The sequence below is a fragment of the Bubalus kerabau genome, chromosome 8 (genome assembly GCF_029407905.1).
Source record: "Bubalus kerabau isolate K-KA32 ecotype Philippines breed swamp buffalo chromosome 8, PCC_UOA_SB_1v2, whole genome shotgun sequence".
Lineage (NCBI taxonomy): Eukaryota > Metazoa > Chordata > Mammalia > Artiodactyla > Bovidae > Bubalus > Bubalus kerabau.
Window position 1 is genome coordinate 70,393,962 of NC_073631.1, and position 21,316 is coordinate 70,415,277.

The 21,316-nt window shown below is 41.8% G+C and overlaps 1 protein-coding gene across 1 annotated transcript in view; it reads left to right on the forward strand.

Moving 5' to 3' along the window:
• CPVL (carboxypeptidase vitellogenic like) overlaps window positions 1-21,316 on the forward strand; it is a 128,128-nt gene that overhangs the window by 99,824 nt on the left and 6,988 nt on the right. The window contains exon 12 of the mRNA XM_055590504.1: window positions 3,544-3,726. Coding sequence (XP_055446479.1) covers window positions 3,544-3,726 — 183 coding nt within the window. The remainder of the gene's footprint in view (window positions 1-3,543; window positions 3,727-21,316) is intronic.

Here is a 21,316-nt window from a genome sequence, read left to right on the forward strand (position 1 = left end):
TTCATGTCTTTGCATCACCATCAATTTCAACAAACTAACCAGTAAGACATGTAGTAAAAGAGAAGAAAATTCTCTAAAAGGAATGGTTCTGCTCCTTCACTGGGGCCTCACAGCTGACCAGAAAGGAAAGTGAGGACACTGGCTATTCAGGGGTGCTGCCTGCTGTATCCCTGGAAACCTACTCCACCAGCGCTTTCCCTGCTCCTTGTTTTGTTAAGAGTCACTCCTGACAAGAGAAGTGTAGCTAAAAGCTGCATTCATTTCTGTCTCCTCCTCTCAATCTTTAGACCCTGTTGCTTAAAATACCAGCAAGCCTCAGGGGAAGGTTTGCCCCAGACTGTCCCAGTTTTAGCCTGTAAACCCTGCATCCTGGGAAACTCCTCCATCCTGGGCAAACTGGGACAGCAGATCACCCACCAGGAAGAAGTGGGCGTGTGTGCACATCCTTCATCAGTGGCCAACCCGCTGGGGCTTAAGCCTTGTCCTAGCACTTCTCTGACTCAGGATGTGGGTGGCCAACACGTGCCCTCTGACTTCAGGACCACCCACCCCTGTGCTACACCCACCTGGCTTCTCAGCTCACTGTCACCGGATCTGGGGATATCTCGCCCACTCACCCAGCCCTGGAGGCACCCAACTGGGATATTCCTGTGGGGGCTGAGGAGAGTTAGTATGACATTCAGATTAAAATGGCAGCTCTGAAATTCTTATATTTAAGGCAGCCTTAAATGTCAGCTCTGAAATCACTTCGCTTGATTGTTACTCGTCTGATTTCTTTTTGTTGTTATTGTTATATTTGGCTTATGTGCCCTGTAGAAGTTAAAAATGTTTTCCTTGCTTTTTTGCAGAGGAAGAATTTCCATTTGCCCCACGAAGTAGGCTTCTGCACATCACATGCACAAAATTATGCAGTCCGGCCCTTTACTGCCTTACTCTGGAGAGTTTGTACTCTTGTTTAAGATGAATCTGGAGAAACAAGAGAAATGGCTCAGGGATGGGCTTTATTTCCATTCAGTTCAACAAAAGTATACGTATCACTCTGTTTTTGCTGTGGCCTGTGGATTTTGCTATCATCCCTCAAAACTGAAGATTCAAATCTATTTCAGTAAATACCCTGATAAAGTAAGGTTGCAAGTGACACTCAGAAAGGTGCAGGCTTCACAGAGTGGTGACAAAGAGGAAAAATGGCTAGGTACATTTGTATGTGTGCTAATCAGCATCTTTTCATTGATTTCTAGCAGAAGAATTACTTTTTAAAGATTGTATTCATTAATCAGCTATAATCAGCCCTTCCTAGAATGGTGAAGTATTTAAGCTTTGTTTGCTGGTACAGATCATGTGTAATTGTTTCCATATTGTTGGTAAGACAGCTGTAGGAGTTTTGCATGGGCCATAAGTACTCAAGGTCTTTGAGGCAATTTCTTTGTATAAACAATGCAAATTTTTATTGCTATAGTTGAATTTTTTAAAGAGGCTTTAAATCCATGAGGATTTTTTTTGAGGGGAGGGGTTCTTCATAGGAGAGTGGTGACTGAATAACATGAAAGACCCTGTGTTCTTATAGGGGAGGCCCAGGGCCCTTTCATCTCAGGCTGAATCCTGGCCCACTGCTGCTTGAGGATTTGGAGTGTGTAAAAGTCCTGGGCTTTCTAATTATGTGTAAGCCTTTTAAGATGCCTGTACCAGGAGAGCACAGATGGAAACATACGCAGTGTAACATTTTATATCCAATTTGAGGATTCGACCAGAGGTCTTCACTTGACTTAAACCAGAGCTTCCACATAGATGAAAGGTGGCATGGAGTTGAAGACAATCTCTTTGTTGGTGGTGGAGTGACAATACCTCATGAGAATCAATGATTGCAAAAAAAATAGCCTAAAAAGAGTAGGAAACAAAAGGGGAAATGATTCACATCTCCACTGGTGAAATTAATCAACTCTGTTCCTTTTTTAAAAGTTTCATTCCATATTTGTAAATAAATATATCAATCATATATATATAATAATTGCAATATATGTTTGGCATTCAGCTTTCTTCTTTAATTTAACTTTTAAAATTATTTATGTATTTATTTTAGTATTTATTTTGCTGTGCTGGGTCTTTATTGCTGCTTGGGCTTTTCTCTAGTTGCGGAAAGTAGGGGCTATTTCTAGTTGCAGCGCTCAGATTTCTCTCTGTGATGGCTTCTCTTGTTTCGGAACAAGGGCTCTGGGGCCTGATAGCTTCAGTAGCTGTGGCTCCTGGGCTCAGTAGCTGTGGCTCCTGGGCTCTAGAGCACAGGCTCAATAGTTGTAGCCGATGGGCTCAGTTGCTGCACAGCATGCGGGATCTTCCTGGGTCAGGGATTGAATCCCTGTCTCCTGCACTGGCAGGTGGATTCTTTACCACTGAGCCACCAGGGAAGCCCAGCATTCAGATTTCATACTTAATATTATATGATAAGTATTTTCCACACTGCTTCATGGTTTAGTCAGACAGTTGAAGTGGCTTTGCAATATCCCATAGAATATCTGTACCATGGTTATTTAACTACTCACTAATATGGAACTTTTAGACTGTGTTCAAATTTGTCTTTAAAAATTCAATGAATATAGTTAATTTTTTTTTATTTCTTTGGGTTTGGTTTCATAGAACTTATTCCACAAACCGGGATTAACTGGGACAAAGAGTCTCAACATTTTAAAGTCTTTGCATTAAATAGTGACCATTCCTTTCCTGAAGAGTAGTAGCTTCACAACTTCAGCAGCATTGGGTATTATCTGAATTCTTGTTCAAGCAACTAAAACATTGTTTGGGAAGAAAAGAGTTGCCTCAGAGTTTCTCCTACAGTACCCATCAACTTGGCTTAAAAATGTATTCTAGGCATTTTGAAGGACATTCCTCATCGTTGACAAATGGCTATCATGTTTAAGAATGGAGGCCTTTGGAAGGACATGGCAGACATTGCTGCCTCCAGCAAATAAGAGACTTGAGGCACCTGCGTCTATCTGTCTGCCTCAGAAAATTATAGTTGCCACTGAAATGTAGGAGGGGAAAGTAATATGGATTAACATCAGCTGATGGAATTCCCAGCTTGCCAGCTGCTGCAGGGCCTGAAAGTGAAGATAATGAAATGCAGGCTTCATGAAAGTCCTAGAATATGGTATTCCTTAGTTCCACTGGAATGTAACCACAGTCTTTTCCCTTCACATAGCCATAAGTAAAACCTATAGCGCTGGGTAATATAGCACAAATGCTTTTGCGTTTGTAGAGATATACATAGAGGTGTACATGAAGATTCCTATGAAGAATCAAACTTTTGGAAGAATGCAATGGTTGAGACAAGGTTGAGTTTATTTCAGGTTGTTGGTATTTGTAACCAACTGGAAAAAAATGATCCTACTGAGTTCCTGGGCTGGCCTCTCTGAGCTGGCGTCTCTGGCCTCTCTAACATCAGAGAAGCTTACATCCCCTTTGTGTCTCATCCCCTCTCTCAGTACCTAGACACACGACTGGCTTCCCCTGCTGAATCCTACATTTGCCCACGGCTCAATTTCGTTTCAGGTTCTAATCTACAATGGCCAGCTGGACGTCATTGTGGCAGCTTCCCTAACAGAGCGCTCCTTGATGGCCATGGACTGGAAAGGATCCCAGAAATACAAGAAGGCAGAAAAAAAAGTTTGGAAGATTCTTAAATCTGATCCTGAAGTGGCTGGTTATGTACGGCAAGTGGGTAATTTCTGTCAGGTATGAAAATGCTTCTGGGCACGCAGATTGTGGAAATGGGATGGTGGAATTGAAACTGAAGCCCGAGAGACTTCCCTGGTGATCCAGTGGTTAAGTACTCTATGCTTCCACTACAGGGGGCATAGGTTTGATCCTTGTTTGGGGAACTAAGATCCTACACACAGCTTGGCGTGGCCAAAAAATCAAGCAATAAAACAGAGGGTATATACGAGAGGAATTAGACTTATGGGAAAAAAAATAAAAGAAGAAGCTAAAGCCCGAAAACCCATTAAGGCATAGTCAACCTTAAGCAAAGACATACAACAGCCAAAATACATGTCCCTCCTTTCCACAGAGGATGATCTCAGTTCATATTAACATACAAATACTCCACTTTAAGACAAAAGTTGACAGACACAAGTGTAGGTATTGTTTAAGAGATAAGGTGACAATGAAAAATATAAAGTCTGTGTGCTTAGCCGCTCAGTCATGTCTGACTCTTTGCGACCCCATGGACTGTAGCCCCCCAGTCTCCTTTATCGTAGGGATTCTCCAGGCAAGAATACTGGAGTAGGTTGTCATGCCCTCCTCCAGGGGATCTTCCCAACCCAGGGATCGAACTCAGGTCTCCCACATTGCAAGAGGATTCTGGTGGGCTACAGTCCACTGGGTCACAAAGAGTTGGGCGCGACTGAGTGACTAACACACATACTTTCATAACTAGTTAACTCTAAAGTCAGATTCCAAAATATTGGACAAGTGGATGCTCTTCGGTTGCAGAAAATAATCTGGACTTAATTTTTCTTGTCTGTTTGTCCTTAAAAATTTTTAAGTTTTTTGAATTGAATTCAAAAAATTTTTAAAAAGAAAAAAATCAACGATTTCAACACCTGAAATTGCATTTTAACTGATGCCTTTGTACACAAGTAAAATTTTGTACACAATTGTATCAGTGAAATGTGAGATTGATTCTGCTTTGGTACTTTAAAAAATCTTATTGAGTTATAATATAGAAAAGTTAACAAGTCACAAAACAGGTACATGAAATTTCACAAAGTGCACATATCCATGTGACAGTCACCTAGATAAAGAAATAAGATAGAACTAATGCCTGTTGCCCCACAGCCACCACCCCTCCTCTCCAAGGTAACCACTGTCCTGACTTCTTATGGCCTAGATTATTTTTGCAAGTTTTTGAATTTTTATAAATGGACACATTCAGTTTGTACTCTTTCCTTTGTGGTATTTTTGCTCAGCTTTATGTTCATGAGATTTATTTATACTCTGCTTTATGGCAATGTGATCCTTTTTCCTGATATGCCTACAAGTTTGAATGTCAGACATTAAACAGGTCAAGTTATGGAGAGAGTTTGAGTTTTTGGCTGATGATATTTACCTCCAAAGAGATTTTGCTTTGCTTCTGTCAGGCAATTAGAATACAGGCAAGCACCTTTATTAAGTCTGGAATTGAGTGTATTTTTGGAGATAGCAATGGCAGCCCACTCCAGTACTCTTGCCTGGAAAATCCCATAGATAGAGGAGCCTGGTAGGCTGCAGTCCATGGGGTCACTGGGAGTCGGACACGACTAAACGACTTCACTTTCACTTTTCACTTTCAGTGAGAAGGAGATGGCAACCCACTCCAGTGTTCTTGGAGAAGGAGGTGGCAACCCACTCCAGTGTTCTTGCCTGAAGAAGCCCAGGGACGGGGGAGCCTGTTGGGCTGCCGTCTTTGGGTTCACACAGAGTCGGACATGACTGAAGCAACTTAGCAGCAGCAAAACTGTTTTAACTGGCCTATTTCCATGGCCCTAAATTGACATTTGTGGTATTAACCAGGGGCTCTACCCTTTGGCAGAGCACAAACACCAATATTTGTTTCCCAAAGCTCCTTTCAAGTTTCCAGTCTCTTAACTACCACTTTATGCTTGGTTTTGTCGCCTCTTGGCCCCTGAATCAACCATTGCTTTGATGCAGACAGGGTCAGAGAATGTCACACTCAGCTTGTTGCACACACACACACAAAGAAACCTTTCCCTTAATCTCTGGAACCTGTCAATGTGTTGTATCATATGGAAAGAAGGAATTAAGGCTACATATGGAAATAAGGTTACTAATCATCTGACCTAGAGATGGGGAGATTATTCTGGATTATCCAGATCAGCCCAATATAATCACAGAGATCCTGATAGGTGAATGAGGGAAGAGGTGAGTCAGAGTTTTGAAGGTGCTGCACAGCTGCATCGGAGAGGGCAATGGCACCCCCCCACTCCAGCACTCTTGCCTGGAAAACCCCATGGATGGAGGAGCCTGGTAGGCTGCAGTCCATGGGGTCGCTAAGAGTCGGACACGACTGAGCGACTTCACTTTCACTTTCCACTTTCATGCACTGGAGGAGGAAATGGCAACCCACTCCAGTATTCTTGCCTGGAGAATCCCAGGGACAGGGGAGCCTGGTGGGCTGCTGTCTACAGGGTCGCACAGAGTCAGATACAACTAAAGCGACTTAGCAGCAGCAGCAGCAGCAGCTCTGCTGTATTTGAAAGAAGGACCATGAACTAAGGAATGCAGGCAGCCTCTGGAAAACTAGAAACACAAAGAAACAGATTCTCCCCTAGAGTCTCCAGAAGCAAGGGAACCCTGGCAGCATCCTAGTTAGCTTGCAGCTATCTGCAAGCAGGGAAGAGAATCCTTACCAGAAACCCAATCAACTAGCACCTTGATCTTGGACTTCCCAGACACCAAAACTGTGAGAAATTTCTGTGGTTTAAGCCACTCAGTCTACAGTATTCTCATAGGATTATTGAGGGGACTTCATAAGCTAAGCAACTTAAAGCAGCCCCTGACTCACAAGAAATTTTGCTAGTATTATTATTACTGTGAATCACTTATAAGGATGTATATAACAAAAGGGAAATCATAAATAGTAAAAATCAAGATCAGAGAAAATGTTTGATTTTTCCCTTAGAGGAAATCAATCCTTAGAGGAAAGTTGGGATATTACTATTCAGATTATTAAAGGCAAACACGCATGCCAAGTGGCCAGGGCACAATGCTGGGCATGTCTTTGCCCCCATCTGCTGCACTGCTTTATGATGAGAATCCCACCAGGCACACCCAGCATGTCCTCCACATCTTCTGATGGCTGCCTCAGCCACCTGTTATCTTATGTCCCCCAGACCAGTATTATGAATGCCTCCACTGCCTGGCATCACACATGTGTCCTGCTCAGCACCGTGCATGGAATGCCCAGCTTGGGGGGTGAGACTGGGGCTGCAGGGTGGCGTGAGCCACAGAGGTAAGACGAGGGATGTTGACCTTCACTCAGAAACTTGTGGCAAATATCACACTGAGCCCGCTGACTCTGCTGGTGAATGCAAAACACATTGAGAGATGAAATGGCACTCCTCCGACTGCCAAAAACTGGGTAACAAAAGAAGTGAGGCCCACATATGTTTGTGATAGAAGTGTTTTACCGCACGGCGAGAGAGCTGCATTTTATGTAGGTGATTTTACGATGTTGGCAGCACTCCTCTCCCCTAATGCCTCCACGTAGGATTGGGGATGGCTTGTGGAGATGGGGAGGGTGGGGGAGAAGGGTGGAAAAGAGCTCCGATGTTCACAAAGGCATTCTCTGTGGATTAGGGATACTGTTCAAATGTCAGGCGTCTGATAATGAAAAAAACGGCCGTCAGCCGTGGACTCGGCTTTTTAGCATTTGACACACAAAACAGAAGCATGTGTCTGTGTCTGCCAAGAGAGAAACCTCGCTCTCTGCCAAACTCCACAGCTCTTAATTTAAAACTTGAAACCAAAGTAGACTTGTCTCTGAATGGTTCCTTAAAATGTCCATTTGGAGGAATGACGGCTCTCCCAGGGGAGCAGCAAGGTGCTGAGATGAGGGAGCATTTCTCCATCAAGGGATGCCCAGGGACACCAGCCAGCTCCATCCACCCCTCAGAGATCAGATGAAGAATGAGTCTGCTGGTTGCCCTTTGCTGCTCTGGCTGCTTCTATCTGTACTGTTCTAAGAATCAGACTCTCCCTTCTTATATCATCTGCGAAGTAACGGGCTTTTCTCAACCTGTTTGTTCATCTGTAAATTACAAGGTTTGAACCAAGTTATTTCTAAAGTGAAAGTGTTAGTCATTCAGTCGTGTCCAACTCTTTGGGCTGTAGCCCTCCAGGCTCCTCTGTCCAGGGGATTCTCCAGGCAAGAATACTGGAGCGGGTTTGCCATTTCCTTCTCCAGAGGATCTTCCCTCCCCAGGGATCAAACTTGGGTCTCTTGCATTACAGGCAGATTCTTCACCATCTGAGCCATAGGGAAGATATCTTTAAAGAAAGATCTGAAATAGATTTTTCTTTAATGTCCAGAGAGGCTTAGTTTGCAAGCATTATAGAATAGATAGTGGCCTTTGGTGAGAGAGAGAGAGAGAGTGTGTGTGTGTGTGTGTGACTTAATAACATTACAGCGTAGATCAAAGGTGTAATCCTCTCTCTGCTTAGCTGGTGACAATCCATGTCCATCACTGTCAAGACCACCCTGCTGCACCTTTTGGGGTCTTTCTCTGCCTTTCTCCAGATATCACAGCTGCTGTTTATGATCTGTTTTGATGTCATCACTGCTTTTGAAATGCAGGATGTTTTTGTTCTTACATCGTTGAATCATCAACTCCAAACATGCCAAGATGCCACATTTATAAAATTTTCATCAGAATAATAACACTGATGAGTTCTTTAAAAACAGCTTTCTAGAAAAAACTTCATGAAGCTACATTTTCTGGGGGAAAAAAAGCATTTTTTATATCTTTATTTCACTTCAAATATTTTTATGGAGAATAATTATTTTTCATGTAGAGAGTAAAAGGAAGACATGAGTCACCAGTCAGTTTTCATTCTTGTGCAATCATAGTAAGCATAGTTTCTTCTACCATGAATTTTGCATTATTTCCAACAAGTCTCTTTTTCCTGATTGCAACTTGAGATATCATAATTTTTGTTTTCGTTATAAGTATCAGCTTAGGTTATTCAATAAATAATTTTCTCTATCCTGTAGGTAAAATTTTCCAGCTGGAGCAAATTTTAGATCTCATTTTCCAGGTGGAGAAACTAAAGCCTGGAGGTTAAATGACTGTCCCAAAGTCCCGTACCCATTTCATGTCTGAAGTTAGATTCGATTTCAGGTCCCCTGGCTTCCAGCTCAGTAGTTTTCTACTTCACAAGGGCACCCACCTCTGGAATGATGGATTGGCAGCAGTAAGCTAGTACACTTGAAACTGGAGCCTGCATACACATGTGCCATGATTAAAGCAGGCCTGAGAAAGAGTGTATTTTACTTCTAGTGTTAGTTCTTGAGTTACATACATGTGCCTTTCTATAGACAGAGTATCGGGTTTTTTAAAAAGGTAGGTGGTGCTTAGTAGGTGGTGAGGCAAGGCTCATCCAGTGTTAAGAAGGGTTATAGATTTACCTGTGGAGTTCTCATGTTAGTAAAAGAATCAACGCTGAAATTGGCTAAAATGAGCATAGAAGAAGCATGGTGGGCAGAGACTCCGAATGGGAGCGTACAGAGCAGGACACAGGCAGAGCACACAGTCTGGTTTCTATTTTGGTGCCCGGAGGGTGCAAGCTGGGAGAGAAACTGGAAAGGGATCATGGAGCCTCGATAGTGGGAAAAGGGGTGAGTGTTCCATTGTTTTAAGCAGTAGGAGGGGTGGGAATTGAAGAATTTTTTTTTCCAATTTTTTTTTATTGTGATAAAATATACATTGAAAACTTGCCATCTTAACCATTTTTAAGTATACAGTTGAGTAGTATCAAGTGCATACATACGATTATGTACCATCCGTCTCTACAGCTCTTTTCATCTTGTAAAGCTGAAACTCTGTAATTATCAACGCCAGCTCCCCATTCCCCCTTCCCCAACCCTTGGCAACCACTGTTCTACCCCATCTCTATGAATTTGAGTGCTCTAAGTATCTCATATAAGTGGAAGCATACAGTGTTTGTTGCCATGGAAGATAATTAAGCACATTTTCAAAGCTTTGGAAAGTTTAAATTGGCAGCAGTAGGATGAATTCAGGGCGGAAATAGGTCAGAGAAGAAGGAAAGTGAAGTGAAAGTCCATGGGATTCTCCAGGCCAGAATACTGGAGTGGGTAGCCTTTCCCTTCTCCAGGGGATCTTTCCAACCTAGGGATCGAACCCAGGTCTTCTGCATTTTGGGCGGATTCTTTACCAGCTGAGCCACCAGGGAAGCCCCGGAAAATAGGAGTAGCCCTAGGAAATAGAGAGTCATGTTAGTACTGGAAGAAGGTTCTTCATCTACTTCCTGGGATCACCTTCTTGGTGCTTGATCCTGAAGTCCCAAAATAGAGGAGATAAACTTTATAATGTCCAAGCTGTGAGGACCGATTCCTGTTTGAAAAATAGCGTTTACTGTGCAGTTAAATGAACTTGAAAGCTAAATACCCACAAGGACTGCCTGGCATGCTGGTGTCATCCTGGTGCCCTCTTCAGGCTCACAGCAAGCCCCCCAGTCTCCAAAAGCACAAGCCCTGAGCCACGACTTATATTTTGACCTTGACTCATGTTTGGCCTTATGAAGTTCTTAGGCCTATGGTCTGCCACACTCTTCTCAGGGGTTTCTCCCTGAGTTTCCAAAAGGAGTAAGACTTTCCACTAGGGGACAGGTACAGAGACGCCAAAGGGGAGGAGCCCACCACCCTTGAAGCTTGACTGTTTTGGAGCGTCAAGATCGATGGGAGATGGTTTGGGGTAATGAGAGGAAGGCGGACTGTGGAGTTAGACCAACCTGTGTGAATTTCAGTTTTGCCACTTACTAGGTGTGGTTGTTGGTTCATGGGGGTGTCAGGAAGGCCAAAAGAGACACCAAGGATGGCTACTGACCCTCCAGCATTTGCAAGCCCTCAAGCCAGTGGTCTGCCACACACTTTCTTAGCCACAATTTTATAGAATATTTGTAGCTCCCCTATAAATTATGTGATTGCATTTACTAATTTATAAATAAAGAAACAGAAGTTTCCCCTGAGAAACTTGCTTAAGGTTTCAAGTAGCAGTAGTACCAGGGATTTAACAGTCCGCATCTTGCTCTTTCCTCTGCACCACCGTGCTTAAATACCCGTGAAGGCTATGGAGCGGGAAGGAGAGAATACTCCAGTTGCCGCCAGACCTCAGCTACAAGTGTCGCCTCAGGGCGTGTATGTGATGGTGGTGACAAGCGTGGGTGGAGCGTTGCTGGCGGCCAGTGTATTTGGCAGCATATCCAGTCCGCACAGAAGAGGCTGTCTTCTAAAGGAAAGCGGAGTGCTTACAAGGAGGAGGAGGATGAGAAAAGCCTGGTGTGCAGACAGAAAGCAATAACAACCACAGCTTCTTCATTGTGCTAACATTAACTGTTTTGTTCCTTTGACTACATGCAACTGAAAAATGGAGAAAAGAATAACCATAGTCCTTTGAGTGGAAGGGAAGCTCAGGCTAGGATTTCAACATGTCCACAGATAATCCGCAGAGGGAATGATAGAGAGTCCGCCACCTGCCTCTCATGACCTTCCTGCTAACAATTCATTTTTTCTTTAATTTAGAATTTTAAACAGCTTAGGGAGGATTAGAAACTATTTCTGAAGGAACCAACAGTTTCCAGAAAGGTCTTCAGCAAGTCCTTGGTTGCACTGACAAGGATCAGAGGAAGCAAACAGCAATAAATGTCACTTTTGCATTCAACTAGTTGATAGGGGATGAGAAGTTAAAACAATATTTAATGGAGGAAAGTAACTGTTAAACAGATTTGAGACAATGATTACCAAATGCAGCTAATTCCAGGGAAAATGTTTTGGCTATGTTACAGAAATTGTTGAACAGAATCTTCATCTCTATCCCAGCTGTGTTGATTTCTACAAAAAGGGATGGCCTTATCCATGGGTTCTTTGTCTCCATCTTCCAGACCTGGGGAAGGCTCTTCTGTCCATTTATGGGAATCAGACTGTGGGCAGACAATCAGAATATAGCAATCAAACCATCCCCTGCCCTCACTAATAAGACTTGCCATTATTAGAGAGTTTCATGGCAATTACAAGTTAGATTCTCCAGAAGCAGATATTGGGGCAGACTTTAGGGTACGAGATGTTCATTAGGGATTAACACCTGAGAAAGGAAGGAGTAGGAAGCAGCATTGGCAGAGGAGGAAATCAAACTATGATGTGGGCCTGACAAACCTTGGCCAACCTGGGAGGGAGGTCCAAAGAGAGTAGTTTCCATCAGAGTATCTTACATCAGACAAAAATGATCAGCCTTTTTATACGCCCCCCTACCTCATTTAGTCACTAGATGTGGGATGCCCCAGGAAGGGCATCATTTTGGGAGAGGTTGTGCTGTGCAGCTGAGGCAGACCCTGAAGGAGCTGACAGCTGGAGGCTGTCTGCTGACTGGATTTCCCACAGCTGGACCGCAAGTCCATCCTTGAAGGAGGATTTGATGATGCATCTCTCTGTCTGCCACAAAGGCCACCCAGATGGTGCAGTTGCAAGCTCTCAGGATTTGTGGGGGGCCTAGGTGGGGGTGGTAGACAGCAGTAGGAGCTGGTAGTTTGCCTGAGACCACATGGGGTATTAGTCTTCCTTTGTTTGCATACTATATACTTTCACTTAAGCTGTCATGTCATTATGTCTTCTCTCTTCATTAGAAAGATGAATCCAGTCTTGTTTTTCAATTTACATCAAGATTCCAAGATAGGAATAACAGATCTTTCAGGGGAAAAAAATAAAGAGTTGTTAGTAAATATTTCCCTCTTACAGTTATTTGATACAGAATAAAGAATCACTCCAAAACTTACTGGCTTAACCCAACAACAATGTATTATTTCTCACAATTATGTGGGTGGAATGGGCTCAGCAAGGAGGTTTTTCTGATTGGGGTAGTTCACATCTGCAGCTGCACTCAGCTGAGAGTTTGGCTAAAGCTGGAACATCCACGTGAGTCTCTTCTCCTCTAGCGCTCTCTCCATATGACCTCTAACCATGTGGTGTCCTGGCCTAGACTTCACAGCATGGCGGCAGGTCTCCCAAATTGAGAAGCAAGAGATGGCCATTCTTTTATGGCCAGGGCTCAAAAGTCTCAGACTATTATTTCCAATGCATCATCTTGGTCAAAATAAATCACAGAGCAAGGCAAGATTCCTCTTGCTAACAAGAATGGCAAAGAACTTGGGATCATCCCTTTCCATTACATTTTCCTAAGCCAATGTGTCTCAACCCTTGCAAATATAGATTCCCAAGGCCTGTTTCCAGATATTCTGACTTTATTGGTCTAGGGTTAAGACCTGAGCATCAATATTTAAGCTTCTTAGGGAATTCAATATGCAACTGGTTTGGGGACATAAACTGTATGTCTTTTGTTCCTTTATTAATACTGAAATGGCTTTTCCATCTATCTCACAGGAATCCTGTGTGGCTTATGTTTGGATAAACTTTTGTTCTGATACCTAGAGGGTGCTCTAAATCCTGAGCTATTTTACTTACTGACCAGCCAACCAGAAACCTGAGAACATAGTTTTACTCTTAACAAACCAGCCATTGATCTGAAGCATCACATTTAGAAAAGTGTCCTCTAGTCAACGGTATTTACTGATGTGGCTCTGATTCTCTGAAATCCTCAGCCAAAACCTTAAACCAAATTGTAAACCTCAGTTCCCTGCCATGTATTGTAGGTTGACAAGTGGTCTTTGTTCTCTCAAAACACTGATAGACCATTGGTAATTTAGACTCATAGAAAAACTCTTTTATTTATTCAAAACATTAGCTTCCTTTTCCCAGCAGCATTCTGTCCTATACCAAAACGATGCGTGCTCGTGTGCAGTGTCTTCAGACAGTAGTGCGTTCCTATCACTTTCCAACAGGGATACAACTAGGTCAAGCAGGGTCTCCTGTAAACATCATCCAGAGAGTTCTCAGCAAGGATGTCCACCAGTCCCAGTTTGTTTCTGGATATTAATTATTGATCCAATAATATATTAGATAGATATGATTAGTTCTGTGCCGAAGCAAAAATAAAATTGCAGTGATTTAGACTGAAGCCTTATCAGGAGCAAACTTAATGCTTCCTAGTTAGGTTATTTAATAGTTTGCCAACCTGGGGTGAGGCTTTTGGGTTAGGATATAAGAGGTCAGTAAACTTATAAGGGGGGAAAATTGCATCTTTATTTTCACTAACCTCTAACTGGAACATCATTTCCTCCTATTATGAATTATGAAATTTAGCATTTCCTTCCATTATGAGTGTAGGCAACAAACCACAGCAGTATTAGCAGTGCCTTTGACTTTGTCACCATAGAAATCAGAGATAGTTTCATATCAAATAGAGATGCTGTTGCAAATAGCTAGAAACAATGCCTATGCCTAAAGTTATAGAAGATAACTTCTATAAAAGTTATAGAAGTTATCAGACCCACAAGTTGCTCCTTTGTTATGTTTTCATATAGAAGGACATATGTTGATGTGCCACAAATTCATGTTTAACTGTTATTTTGTTTTGTGTTTTTTAATATTTATTTGTTTTCATTTTATTTATTTGGCTGTGCTGGGTCTTAGTTGTGGCATGTGGGATCTAGTTCCCTGACCAGGGATTGAACCCAGAACTCCTGCACTGGGAGAGAGCACAGAGTTTTAACCACTGGACCACCAGTGAAGTCCCATGTTTAACTGTTTTGATAATGTCAATCTATAATTTTAATTTGTAATCTATAATATGTATGTATCATAATATATATATGAGTGAATCATGTATTTAAAACCATTGTTCTTAGAGGTATTTATAGGTGACACTAAACAGCCTCAGGGGTCCATGGCACAAAAAAGACAAAGCACCTGTGCGTTAGACTATTTGAATTGTTTAAAGTAATTCATAGACCCTCCCATGTACCCAACCATGGGCCATCTTCTCAAGCTGAGAAGTTATGAACTTGAATTTTATTTATTACCTTGATGATTCTCACTACTTCTACTATCACCATACTCAAGTGACCCTGAAGTATAGGGATTAAGAGAGTGGATACTGTGTTCAACCTGGATTAGCCCCTAGCTCCACCACTTACTAACTGTGTGACCTTGGGCAAATTTCTTAACCTCTCTAAGAAGTTCCTTATCGTAATATTAATACCTAATTCTCTTGCAGAAGGATTCATTATTAGGATTAATTAAGATAATGCTTATGTATTCCTTGATACTCTGGGACCTAGTAAGCATATAATAAATATTAATTTTATTGTCTTTAATGACCTCTCCTAGCATGAATCTGTTTTCACAGGACAAGAAGCTCCCCCAGCCCCATCTAATACAGTCCTTATGAGATACCATGTCTTAAAGGCTCAGATGATGAAATGGGGTATTATTCATCATATAGACCTAGAAATATTTCCACTGTATCTAGTGTTTACTTTACTGTAACATGGAAACAGTCTTGATGAGAGATGGAAGAAGTGGAGGGGCCTGCACATTTGTTCATGGCAGTCTAACAACAGTATATGAAAGTTGCTAAATTGAGTGATGAGATGTTTCTAAAGCATTTGAGTCCCTTCTAGTTTAAAAGTGATCTGAAACATCCCTGTTGACAATAAATGAAGCATTCAGCCTATATTTTATTCTGGTTCCCCCCCCCCCCCCCACTTACACTGAGCTTCTAACATATAGAAACAGGGAAGAAGGGGAATATAGGAGCTTAGTTTTAGAGAAAAATAATCTAGCAAAACAAAAAAAAATGTTTGGCAACTCTTCTGCTCTCCAGCATGGAGATGTGGGTGTTTATTTTTGTTCCTCTATTTATTATTATTATTATTATTTATGCAGCAACTGTAGTCCCAAGGTTTCCATTCTGGTACCAGTTCTGTCTTCTTGGAGCCGCTTGCCAGAAGGGGACTTCCCACTTTTGCATTTGTTTTGTTCAGTTGCTTCTCCATATTCTCCCCATTTACCGTGTTTAGACATATGGTCCATTTCATTATCTTTGTGTTGGGCAGAAGGGAAAAGCACAACAGAGAACATGTTAAACTTCTTATAGATTCATTTTTATGAGTTTGGCAGTATCAATAGGTGGGTTTTTTCTTTTCTTTTGTAATTAAAAGTTGAAGAGTCACCAAAAATATATTATACTTGTATAAGATCAAACAAACAATGATAAATGACTACCCCTGTGCTTACAATCATTTAGGAAATGTAGCATTACCAGCAGCCCACGCTCCCAATCCCATTCTCTTCCCTCACTGGCCCCGGAGGTAAACCACTGCCCTGGGTTTTGTTTCTACATCCTTTTTTAAAAATTTATAGTTTTACTACAGATAAACATCTCCATAAACAATGTTTTACTTTTCATGTTTCAGTTCAGTTCAGTTCAGTTCAGTCACTCAGTCGTGTCCGACTCTTTGCGACCGCATGAATTGCAGCACGCCAGGCCTAACTGTCCATCACCAACTCCCGGAGTTCACCCAAACTCATGTGCATTGAGTCAGTGGTATCATCCAGCCATCTCATCCTCTCTTGTCCCCTTCGCCTCCTGCCCCCAATTCCTCCCAGTGTCAGGGTCTTTTCCAATGAGGCAGCTCTTCGCATGAGGTGGCCAAAGTATTGGAGTTTCAGCTTTAGCATCAGTCCTTCCAATGAACACCCAGGACTGATCTCCTTTAGGATGGACTGCTTGGATCTCCTTGCAGTCCAAGGGACTCTCAGGAGTCTTTTACAACACTGTACTTCAAAAGCATCAATTCTTCAGCACTCAGCTTTCTTCACAGTCCAACTCTCACATCCATACATGACCACAGGAAAAACCGTAGCCTTGACTAGACAGACCTTTGTTGGCAAAGTAATATCTCTGCTTTTCAGTATGCTATCTAGGTTGGTCATAACTTTCCTTCCAAGGAGTAAGCATCTTTTAATTTCATGGCTGCAATCACCATCTGCAGTGATTTTGGAGCCACAAAAAATAAAGTCTGACACTGTTTCCACTATTTCCCCATCTATTTCCCATGAAGTGATGGGACCAGATGCCATGATTTTCGTTTTCTGAATGTTGAGCTTTAAGCCAACTTTTTCACTCTCCACGTTCACTTTCATCAAGAGGCTTTTTAGTTCCTCTTCACTTTCTGCCATAAGGGTGATGTCATCTGCATATCTGAGGGTATTGATATTTCTCCTGGCAATCTTGATTCCAGCTTGTGCTTCATCCAGCCCGCATTTCTCATGATATACTCTGCATCTAAGTTAAATAAACAGGGTGACAATATACAGCCTTGACGTACTCCTTTTCCTATTTGGAACCAGTCTGTTGTTCCATGTCCAGTTCTAACTGTTGCTTCCTGACCTGCATATAGGTTTCTCAAGAGGCAGGTCAGGTGGTCTGGTATTCCCCTGTTTCAGAATTTTCCACAGTTTATTGTGATCCACACAGTCAAAGGCTTTGGCATAGTCAATAAAGCAGAAATAGATGTTTTTCTGGAACTCTCTTGCTTTTTCGATGATCCAGTTTTACATAAAAAGAAATCTTCTATATATATTTTGCAACACTGTACTTTTGCTCTTCAATATTTTGAGATTCCCCCATGTTGATATGTTCAGGATTGTGCTTTGTTCCTTTTCACTGCTGAATAGCATTCTATCATATAATTACACCATTCATCCATTCCACTGTTGATGGGCATTTGGGTTGTTTCCAGCTTTCTGTTACTATAAATATTGCTGCTATGAATAATATCGCTGCATACATGTCCTTGGGCCTGCATGCTAGAGTTTCTCTTCAGAATAATGCGTCGAGGTGGAACAGATGATTTAATAGTGTTTGAACCTCTTTAGCTTCCTTAGATAACGCCAAACTGTTTTCCCAGTTGATTGTATTCTTGCCAGTAATATACAAGAGTTCTGATTATTCCACTGTATCACCAATTCCTGGACTTGTTTCTGGGCATCTTTCACCTGAGCTTGTGAAGTGGAAGGGGGTCTTAATGTCCTTTTCCATGTCTAACATTCATAGTCTAGCTTCCTTTTCTCTCGCTCTCATTCCTATATTCTTCTCTGGCTTCGTCAATTAAAAGACTGTAGCATCCACACCCAGTAAAAGGATGGAATGGACGTGTCATGTCTAAGTCTTAGTGCTCCTCAAGTTGGGAGATGCAATTTTCTTTTTGGATGACCTGGGTTAATGTTGGCTCTCAAAATACCCAGCTTACAACAATCAGAAATTTAGTCCTTCAGCACCTTTTCGCCTCAGCTTACCAACAGTGGCTTAGTATAAGAAGCAACTAATAAAAGAGGCATTTCAACGTATGTCTGGATTTGCAGGCAAGCGCTGGACTACAGGGAGAAAAATCTGAATCTTTTTCTAACACTTCCATCACTTTTCCCCTGAAAGAACAAGGAAATGGTTTAGCCAGTTGCTTTGCTGTGAGTCTTACCAGAAAATTAAGAATAGCGATTGGCAAATACGACTCACCCTGTTCTTTAGCTAGCCTTTCTTGCATTTGGTTTACAGTACCCTTCTCGCTGACTTGATTTTACTCACTTCCTAGTGCTTCACACAGAAACCACAGAGAACTACTTGAAAAACACTGATTTTATACAAACCAATTAGAAAACATACAGCATTTTGGAGGACATAAAATGGCTACACTACGTTATGATTTCTTAAGTGAAACAGTTTTTGCTTTGTGGTGTTTTAAGAAAAGGCACAAATTTTGAAAGATGCTATTCAGGAACACTCTGAATATGTGTTTTAACTTGTTGTTTAAACTTTTTCCTTTTAAAATAGCTTCCTTAGCTGGTCTCAACTAGTCTTCTTCCTCTCCAATCTACCCTTCTCTTTGTGCTTTTTCCAAAATGCAAGTCCGATCCAGTTTTATCCTTGTCTAAAAATCTCTCACTAACTCCCTGATGAATGAAGTCCAAACCCCATACACACAAAAGTAAAGCTACTTGATCTGGCCTCTGCTTCCTTCCCCAACCTGGACTTTGTCTCCTTCTTTCTTAATTAGAATCCTGAAAACAAAGCAAAACACGTTATAGTTCCCCAGACACACCTTACTATTTTGTCAGCCAATAATTCCCATGGGATTCCCTCTGCTTTTCATATCAGGCCCTTCTTCCTCCTCCAACGGCCTGGAAAACCCCCATTTGCCTTTCAGAGCTAAACACCAGTATCACCTCTAGGAAGCCCTTCTCCCAGAATTCCTCCTTTGCATCTCTAGGTACAGCTCCTGTTGCAGGCACCCCACTGGGGTTTCATTTGCCTTTCTCCCCTATTGACATGGAGCTCCTTGAGGACAGGAATGATACCTGATTTATGTTTGTAGCAAGCCCCTTAACACAGTTCCTAGCACCCAGTAAATTTCAGTGAATTAGAATTAAAATCAAGTTGGCCCCTACCTTATGCCCACACCCCTCTCACTACTGTGTGTATTCAAAGACGACAGTTCTCAAGGAATGTGGTGGTGGCTCCCCACTTGTACACACCAGAATTTCTTCTAGGAAATAGACTAGACATGCTGCGATAATGAATAGTTCAAAACAATTCCCATCAAGCGAAAGGATGCATTGTTTATGTCCGCCGAGGACTGTTTCCTTTCTGTGTTACAAAAAAGAAAAAGGGAGAAATATTCTGGGAAACAAAAATTTATGGAAGGAATTGTAGAAGTTTCATTATCTCAGTGGCTGACTAGTGAGTGTGTCCTCTCCAAAATAAATTGAACTCTCGGTATTTGATGATTTTTTTTCCCTTTTCTTAAAACACACACGCACACACACACACACATATACGCACACACACACACAGCTTGCTTCCTAAAAACAAAGGAAATAATAAACAATAGCAACTCCCAATTTTACTCTGATTATTTGCCAAGAGTCAGTTTAGTTCATGTGATTCTATTTCATCAGAGAGGACTGATTAGCATAAAAAGAATGCTTCTAAATTAAGCTACCCAAATATGCACTTAGTTAATACTCAGGGAGCTAATTTATTGTATTATTTAAAATATAAATTGGATAGCAGATCTATTTGCTGAGGTACAACAGCTAAGCAATGATGCATAATTTTCTCTTAGCTGCTGAGTTGTTTTTTTTAAATAACCTATTGAAATTTAACAGAGAACCATTTCATTATGGAAAGTGAATAAATACTAAGAAGGCTAACATTTAAACTATTATCCACACATGGAGAATGGGTTTTAAAAATTAATGATATTTGAGGAACAAAGAGGGAATTTGGGTTTGCTTTTCAAACAGTAACTTTTTGTTGTTTTAATTTGAAGTGTAACCAGATTTATCTGGTTGCTTATAAAAATCAAGTTGCTTATAGGAATATTAAATGGAGCCAACATGGTACAGTGTGGAGTGGGTAGAGAAATGAAGGAACAAAGTAAGGTTGTGTTGCGATATTGCTGCATTGTCAGCTGGACTAAGGGCACTATTTTTGCCTGCACTCCTTGGTTTATCAGTAAAGACAGTGTAGATTGAAAGCAGGCAAATACTAATATTCTTCTTGTTCAGTCGCTAAGTCATGTCCAACTCTTTTTGCAACCTCATAGACTGTGGCCCACCAGGTTCCTCTGTCCATGGGATTCCCCAGGTAGGCATACTGGAGTGGGTTGCCATTTTCTTTTCCAGAGGATCTTCCCAACCCAGGGATTGAACCCACGTCTCCTGCATTAGCAGACAGATTCTTTACCACTGGGCTACCAGGGAAGTCCCTTAATATTCCTACAGTCTTGCAAATATTTGAAACCCAGCCCATCTGATATCCTGAGCCAAGGTTTCAGAGATTTGGGCCTTATAATTTACCCATTTGAATGAATATTTCTTTTGTTTTGGGAAAGAGGAAGAATGGCCTAACGTTTCATGTTTCCCCAGGAGAGTCAAAGTGTCAGAGAACCAGTGGTCTGAGGTAAACTAGCTTGGAAAGGAAGGGAGTCTCGGATCTCCAGTGCTTGCTGATTTCCATGGTGTAAGTTGTCCCACCAAGACTGATTTCAGGGTACCAACATGATGTCACCGAATGTGGAGTAGATCAGCAAAGTGCTTATTAATCCAGTCTCCTGAGCCAGTGGGAAAGAACTTCAGCACGCTAATGCTGGAGCCAACCTGTGCTGCTGTTTGCAGGAAGCCAAATTTTGGCAAGTTGGCTGGCCCTTGTTTCCATGTTATCCAGCTGACAGTGAGTTAGGATCTAAGTCCTCACACCACTGCTGGCAGAGAGCATTTGCTGCTCTAACCTCTGCCCTCTCCTCCACTCTCAGTCTCTCCTCCAAAAGAAAACTACAAACTGTAGCTCATAAAGTTAGATATTGAGTAAGGTAATTAATGAACTGGATTGTGCTTTTTATTCCCTTGTGGATATCAAGTATAAAAACTGGACATGAAGGAAGTAAAATTTTGATTACTTTTTAACTGCATCAAATCCTGTGTTATAAAGTGTGTTCTTAAAAGGCAAAAAAGACAGTGGCTTTTTGCCATTCTGCTAAGACAAGTAAGGTCTTGCTTGCTTGATGTTTCTGTGTGGAGAGAAAAGGGTGTTTGGCATTGCATGTGGTGAAAGGGGGTGGAGGGAAAGAATGGGAT